The 8,315-nt window shown below is 47.7% G+C and overlaps 1 protein-coding gene across 1 annotated transcript in view; it reads right to left on the reverse strand.

Moving 5' to 3' along the window:
* CNTNAP5 (contactin associated protein family member 5) overlaps positions 1–6,834 on the reverse strand; it is a 310,358-nt gene extending 303,524 nt beyond the window's left edge. Inside the window, exon 1 of the mRNA XM_076342919.1 lies at positions 6,538–6,834. Coding sequence (XP_076199034.1) covers positions 6,538–6,613 — 76 coding nt within the window. The 5' untranslated portion in view covers positions 6,614–6,834. The remainder of the gene's footprint in view (positions 1–6,537) is intronic.
* Between the last annotated feature and the right edge of the window lie 1,481 nt (positions 6,835–8,315).

Consider the following 8,315-nt stretch of genomic DNA (forward strand, 5'->3'; position numbering starts at 1 on the left):
GGTTGAGACCTCTGGGGTTGCACTAGAGACTGAGAGGTTGAGCACCGGTGAGGTCTTTATCATGGTAGAGAAACACTGCATAAAATAAAAGCTACCATTACCTAGAAGACCACTTTGTCTCTCTGAGCTCTGTATCTTATTTTCAGTTAAAGTACTACAACTGTACATTCAAAAAGTTAACTCTGCAGGCTTTTAATTCACAGGTAACAAAATACAATAATACTTGAACCAACCAGTACTCTAATAGCCGTTTAGCATTGTAAATAGGTAGGTTCATACAGACTTCCACTGCTTTATTCAGAACCTGTGTTGATAATCTCTGAGCACAAACTTCTGTAGGAAATGGACCAAGTTATCTGAGTTCCAGCATATGTTTGTAAGAATGTAGAGAAAGAGCTAGTATCATGCAGAGGCAAAAGACAGTCAGAAAAATGGGGCTTCCTCTCCTGGAATACAGATCAGGCAAGATCCTTCATTTACAAATGGCTTCATGCTCTCTCTTTTACTGAGTTACTTTCCTTTATTTTTGGAGCAAATACCAGCTAAAGTCTGAAATATTTTCTGAGTATCTATTTAGAAGGGCAGTTAGGTCACTGCACTATGAACTACCAATTTTTTTTTTTTAACTGCTTAACAGAGCGGATAATTAAAAATAAATAAATCAATGTTTTGGCATATCTTTTTTCCCTCTAGATTCTATATTGCATTGTTTTCATCATTTAAAACATCATCAGTTGCACTGATCCAGTGAACAGATGGCATTATCAGCCCACAAGAATCTGCACAGGGCAATTAGAAAATTCAGAAACAAGATTAATACAAGGAAATTAATTACTAATGATATCAGTCTAGCACCGTGTACAAAAAATTTCTTGTTTTCCTCTGACTCTACGGAGACATGCTAATAGGTCTACTGATGCTTCCTGCTTTACCAAGTGATGCATTCAAAGCCTCCAAGAATTGCCTGTAATTTTAAACCTTTATTACATCAGGATTATACTATTCTCTTCCCCTCTTTCTTGGTTTGAGTAGAGGGAGTTTAGTTAAGACTGAAACAAAAAAAACAACCAGTCTGTGTCTCTTAAAGACACTTTACTGACAGCAGAAAGAAAAATGTTCATGCAGATCTACCTGTTCTTTTCCCTTTTGCACCCCTACTTTCTGCGTAGGCCCAGAAGAGATGTGTCCAGTGAGAACCAAATCCTACAGACATGATGCAAATGTGGCCCATGTATCAGTAAGGCAGCAGCAGTCTGAAAAAGTGAATGCTACAGGACCAGAATATCTTTCCCCCAATTCTAAGGACGGCAAAACCGAGCAGAGTCCTTTATTAAAAAAAAAAAAGCACAGCAAGTTACCTGGTGTCCTGTATAGGCAGCTCACTCCCTTGGACACTTGGTAGGACTCGGGAGGCTGGTAGGCTAAGGGAAAGCAGATGCATATAGAAAGCCTCTGTCATGTGTGATACTGGCAGATATACCTGCAGTTCTGTGTTTCTCCCATTCTCATCTCTCCTAAAGCAGGGGGGGTAAGACAGTAATTCAAGTTTGCCAAGTGAGCTGAAACCTGTCACATCTATAGAAAATGCATTTTGGGGGCTAAAAATAAATAAATGCCATCCCACACTCCCACTGCCTTCAGATTCTTATTCATTTCAGTATTCAGCTACCTGAACTCCATTTGCTTCAAATAGCAGCAGAGAAAGGAAAAGGAGGGGAAGAGGAAATGGGGAGTAATCCATGGATTTAGAAATGATTATATATAGCAGGGCAAATATGAATATGATCTAACAACAGAGCATGGGACATGATCGCGTCATATGGGATCAACTCAATTGACCCCAAAGGATTTATTTTAGATATTTAAATGTATAATCAATGTGAGAATCTATCTCCAGGCTTGCTTATGATGTGCTGCCTCAGTTTCGCATTGGTAAAAGAATGATTATAGTGATTAAAAAACATTCACCAGTCCTACACTCACTGGGGTGCTGGCAGAAGCCTGTACTTGCCATGTGCTGGGAGAGCTTCACAAGTGTCTTCTTCTACCCAGAATCACCATATTTTACACTTGAAGTCTATACTTTGTACAAATGTACCAAGCACATTTGAAAACAATTTGTTCTTGCTGTTAATTTATATGAAAAATCTTGCTGCATTTGCATGACATTAAGAGCAAAAAAAGAAAAAAAATTGTCGAAGCAGACAATGTATTTGATACTGCGATGATAATAACCCTGGATAGATTCCTGTGGGCTAGCAATGCCACCTGCCTAGTGGCTGCAGAATCCAAAGACCATTGTAGTCCATGGAAAGACCGTCTTTAAGACTGATTCAAAGCCAAGGAGTGCTAGTGGAGTCAAACTGATTGAATGCTAGATAATGACAGACATGCAAGAGAGGCACTGATCAGCAGTGGGTCCCTTGGACTTTGCCGTGGCAGGAATCTCATTCACAGCCTTTCTCTCAGGAAATCTCATTATTCTGTACTATTTCTTCATTGTTGCATCTGAAGGCATGAAGACGTTTGTATATGTTTTTCTCCCTGTATGGAACTAAAAGGAGGAAAGCATGCCTGAATACTAGTCTCTTGTAAAGAATACTTAAGTACCGGAGCCAGAGGAAGAGCCAGCGACGTGCATCTGATCCACTTTACTCAGCCTGCAAGCAAATGAGCCACAGGCTGAGATCGGATGATCAATATTCTACCCATTTCAGCAGATGTCTTCAAAACTTAGCATTTCTGACCACATGGGTAGAAAGGTCACTGTTTAACAGACCTCTTGCCTTTACCACTGTTGACCCGACAGGTCTTATTTGTGCTGTTACAAGTCCCAGATACACCTACTGATCTTAATGGCCTCAAGCATCTGGAGTCAAATTTTCTCCTGTTAAGTTTTTACTTACACTTGTCTGACTCCTGCACAGTTATCATCAATTTAGATCACTGTGAAGGAAGACTAAAATCACAGTCAACACTTCTGTGTTTTTAGGCAACAGAAGTCTCCTTGTCCAAGAAAATGTATGTTTTCTTCAAATCCAAAAAGATCATTTTTTTTTCTATTTCAAAATAAATAGAAATATAGACACACACTACCTACCTTTTAACTGCATAGAGTTATTAAAGACACTGTCCTGTAAGGCCACATCTAAATCTACTGCGGAGTAGTGGACCATACATTGACCATATATTTCAGTAAGAAGTTCAACAGGAGATCTGATTCTACCACACACTGAATTTCTGCAGCTTCAACTGACAGCCATGACCGGGTCTAACTGAAAGGTTTGAACGTCTTATTATCAGCTAATAAGTGCTAGTGAACTGGGATAATAAATGCTAGTGGTTCTGTGGGAGGGAGAGGAGGCTGTGTTCAGGAACGGAAACATGTAATCATTTCTGAGAGTAACCTTTGCAACTGGAGTTAGAAGGTGCCACTTCTCCAGGAGGTGTTTTAATCTGCTACGTCATTCTGGCCATGTGAGAAAAGTCAATCGAGAAAGATATAAATAAGGGGGCGGGGAGGTAATGTGTAAAACAACAATAGGAAAAATTTTGAAGTTACACAGCACCAAATTAGGTGGAGGACCACTAACCAGGAATGCTCCTGAGATTCTTTGATTCTTTTCTGCAGCTGCAGACTAGCCCTAAACTGCTACGTGAAAAGTGGTTGGGGAAAACTTAAGTTCATTTCTCTTTTCATATTTTCACTATTCCCCCCTCCCTCCAACTTTGAAAAGGAAAAGAAAAAGAAGAAAAAATTGCATTCAACAACTGGAAATCTAGACTTACAAAAGCTACTGATGTTTGCAGACCACAGAATATGCTGCTAAGGGGCAACTCATTTGTTAGATAGCGAGGAAGGCTTTGTGTCTCCTTGTCTACCTGATGGATGTAGAAGTTTCAGTTCCCAAGATGTCGTATGCAACTCATTTCCAATTTTACATACATGGCTATTTATTCATTTTCTAGTAATTAGTATCCTGGGGAAAAATCCTATTGCCACTCTAGTTACCTAATGTAATAAATTATTGCAAAAAGCAAAGTGGGAGGAATTTCTTATGTTTTATTAGCATTTGGTAATTTTGATCTTTCTCATTACGTCTACTGACCCCTAGCCTGTAGCTGTGTTTCAAAGCAGTTTCTTTAGCAATTCTTTGTTTAATTAAAAGCTATTACCAAAGAGGAAATTGGAATCAAATATCTCAGTGGTGGGGAACATTTTTTACTTACTCAGGATTTTTACTTTACAGAAACTAAATAAATGAGAGGAGAATCATTTTTAAGAGTTTCTTAATTTAGAAGCAAGGGAAAAAACCAAATTAGATTAATGCCATGTTCGATATTAGGAAGAAAGCTAAATAAGTTGCATTCTTCCTCCAAGAAGCATACTCCATTTCCACTGTAAATACTGTCCCCAGTTCTGTTCTTGTTTGCAAAACCTGCCAGAAACAAGCCTGCTGAAGCCATTGTAAATATACCAGTACAGGCATCTGAATGAGAGCCCTTCGGCCAAACTGTTCAAACTGAGGAAGGCACAGAAAAAAATGTTTTCTCATTTGCACTTTGGCTTTCAAATAGAAGGACCTCGGCTCCTGACAGTGGCCTGTGCTGAAGGCTCCCATTTGCGGAATTTTTTGGTAACTTCTCCTTTTGGAAAGTTTACTGGGTACCCGGGAGCTCAGGAATCCTTAAAAGCAATGGCACCTTTATGTAGCTATTTAAATACACTTCAGGATACTACTTATAGGCACGTAACATTCAATATTTTTGCCCGTATATAAGCTTTCTTAGCCCAAAATTGAGGAAGGGAGCACAGCTTCCCTGAGCTCCAATACACAGAGATGATTTATTTAAGAAGGTGATGAATTTTCATACTGGACGCAATCATTGAGGTCCGTGCGCACACACAGATATCTTCACATGCGAATCTAATGAGGTTTCTAGGGAACTTGTAGCTATTACAGATTCACAGGCTCCTTCACTCAGCTCCTGGAAAAGCACTTACAGCTGATTCCACGCTAATTCATTGCTCCATGAATAAGTAAAATCTGTACAGTATAATAAAACCATTGATCATTATGCTTTAAAAAGATTGACTCCTAAATATTTAGGAAGCAGTGTGTATTCAACGGAAATGTTTATTGGCACTGGGAAATTAAACTGTCATCCGTGAAATAGTAAAACTCATTAATGCAGAGTTTCTTTTTAAGTGTTAGGAATTAACTTTATGACTGCATCAGTAACGGCAAGCCTCAGCCTTAAATCGCCTGCCATTTAGTATTCGTGAACATTATTAAAACATATTAACGGCAATTTAATTGACTGAAAATTAAAAAAGAAAAGAGAGAAAGGAGAAAGCTCACCGCCGCCAGCTCGTTCGGAAGCGCCCAGCGGGCGGGAAGGAGGGGAAGGCAGCGCCCGCCGCGCACCTCAGCGCCGGGCGCCGCGGCCGCCGGGCCGGCCCGGGCGGGGACGGGGACAGGGCAGCCGCCCCGCGCCGCCGGCGGGGCAACAGCGCCCTCTGGTGTCCGCCGCGCCCCGGCGGGGCCCCCGCCCGCCCAGCTCCGCCCGACGGGCCGCGTCCGCGGGGGAGGCCGCGCACCGCGGGGCCCCGCTGCCGCTCCATGCGGCATCGGCCGCCCCCTCCCCTCCCCGCGCTTTCGCGGGGGGGGGGGGGAGGGGGGGGGGGCAGGTCACGGGGCGTCTCCCCTCCCCCGGGCTCCAGGGCCCACCGGCGCCGCAGGTCCCCGGCTGCACCGCGCTCGCCGAAGCGTCCGTAGAGCGGCCGCCGGTGCCCGCCCGCCCCGACACCGCAAAGCCCGGCGGCGAGAGAGGCTGCTGCCTGCGGGGACAGACCCCGCTGGCACCGCCCTTAGGGCCGGCAGCAATACGTGGGAAACTTACGAGGGGATCTCCCGAGGAAGAGGGAGCGAACAGTGATTTCCCACCCGGGATGCTGCGGGGGGGAGCGGGGACGGCGAGCACGCCCCGGGACCCGGCCGCGCCCGTGGGAACCGACGGCATCCGCCGGGCCGGGCCGGGGGAAGATCCCCGGTGCCACCGGCGCTGCTCCGCCAGGCCGGAGCGAGACTGCGCCCGCAAAATCGCGGCACCCCCGACTCGCGCGGGAAGGACCGACCCCTTCCAGCCCGGCAGGCAGAGGCGCACGGCTCCGGCCCCGTCCCAGCCGGCGGCGGGCAGCTGAGGCAGGGCGAGCAGCAGCGACACTGGCCGCAAAAAAACGCGGCCAGCGGAAAACGGAAAACCGTGAGGGAAAAACCAGCGAGCGGCTCGTTGCAGGCGCTAGCGGCTCCCGTTCACTTCCACGTCCACACCGGTAGGACGGCGGCGAGCAAGCCCTCCATCTGGCCCCAACTTCGCATTTCCAAGCTCCGTTAGCACACCGGAGCCGGGCTAACTTTCTTAGAGGTCATGTTGCAACAACCCCCTTTTCAGGGAGTTTTTTTCCCCATCTCTTCCTCCCCCCCTCCGCCCCCGCCCCAACCCCAGGCGACTCCTTAAGCTCCCGCTACTCACAATTTGTTGCAGTTAATCCCAGGTGCCAAAAACTGAAGAGCAGCAGAGTGAAGCCCCCGAGGGCTCGGGAATCCATGTTCAGCCCCGGAGGGGGAAGCCAGCCGCCCGCCTGTCTCCCCCGGTCCCGATCTCCGAGCGCCTCTCAGCCTCTGGGCGCTCCCTCTTCCTCCGCTCATTTACTCCATCCAGCATCCAGGCGCTCCGGGTGAAGGGGGAGCCGGAGCCGCGGGCGGCCGAGGGACCGTCCTCCGCGGCCCTTGGAGGAGCCGCTCCAAACGCCGGCGGCAGCGCCCGAGCCCAGCCCGCTCCCCCGGCTGCTGCCGCGGAAATTCACCTTGCGAGCTGCGGCTGGGAAGCAGCAGCCGGGCGCTGGGCACCTCCTTATAGGCGAGAGCCGCGCTGCACTCCACCTCCTCCCAGCCCCCTGGAAGTCACTCCTCCTCGCCTTCCAGGGAGGATCCTTATTGCAATCTTCACGCGTTGTTGATAAGCATCAGAGTCACGGAGTAAATCAGATGCCTGGAGGAAAAAAAAAAAAAATCTTCCTTTTTTTTCCCTTTTTTTTCTTTTCCCCCTCCTTCGGGTACCGCTGTGGCTGGAACATTTTAAAGGGCCCCCAGCTCAGTTGTTTGTTTGCTTATAAATATATATGTTATATACACCTACATAAAGTACACATGTATGTCCCGGCGTATGCAGTGCCGACACAGCCGCAGGAGCCCCAGCCCCGCTCCCGGGGCTCAGCCTCACCCCCAGGGAGCGGGGATGGAGCCTCGGACGGGGCTGATGCTTGATCCGCTCTCCTGTCGCGGCTGGTCCAGAGCTTCCCTGCCCAGACCTCCTAAAAAGCGAGCGGAGGTGGCCCCGGGGGTCCCAGCAGAGCCGCGGAGAGTTCTCTTTAATGCCCCCCCGCCCGAAGAGGAAGGCGGCCCCGGGGTTGCGGACCGGACCAGACCCGCACCCAAGCGCTGCAAAACGCCCCCCGGCTGGCGAGGGAGATGCTTGACAAAACCGGATTTCATGACGGATTGATTGATTGATTACCCGACTGCTCAGCAGCTGAACAGGCCGGGATTATCTTCCGGAGAGGGGGTACAGGAAAGCAGCGTTTAAAAAGCATCTTGCTTTCCCCTTGCGGTCTGCGCACAGGCAGCTGGAGCGCGCCCTGAGCTGGCACCTTGCGCCGGGCCCAGCCGCCTCCCTGCACGCCTGCACACACGGGAGGTAAACGTCCTTTCAGGAACTCCGGCTTCATCACTGCTGAGATCTAACCTTGTTGCTTTGCTGCGGCGTCACCCCACATCAATAGAGTGCTGCATCAAAGTCAGGTCAAAATTGCATTAGTGATTCCGCTGTAATCTGCAAGGAGAGTATGTTTGGACCATTAAAGTCTTTGTGGGGGGAACCGCTGGTCCTCAGCCATAATCCCTCACAATGGCGAGGAATAATCAGAAGAAATAGGCTGTTCACCAAAGCCATCCTGACTTGCCAATGGAGAGCGGAGGTTTGAATTGCTGGCATGCTGTAAGCCTCATATTAAAAAGTAAGGAGGGTGGAGGAAAGACATTGTGCTTAACTATTAGGTGCTATATCAAAGAGAGGTGTCGGGGGACATCTTAGCTTTAAAGGAGCAGTCAGCTTGCAAAGCAAAAGTCCACATTTAAAAAGTGACCTAATTATTTCACCTTCTGTTGTTAAAAGTGACACAAATGACACAAGGCTAAACAGGAAGGATAGCTGCCTAGCACTGAGGCTTTCAGTCAGAGTCAATAAAAGAT

Source organism: Aptenodytes patagonicus, chromosome 6 (assembly GCF_965638725.1).
Source record: "Aptenodytes patagonicus chromosome 6, bAptPat1.pri.cur, whole genome shotgun sequence".
Lineage (NCBI taxonomy): Eukaryota > Metazoa > Chordata > Aves > Sphenisciformes > Spheniscidae > Aptenodytes > Aptenodytes patagonicus.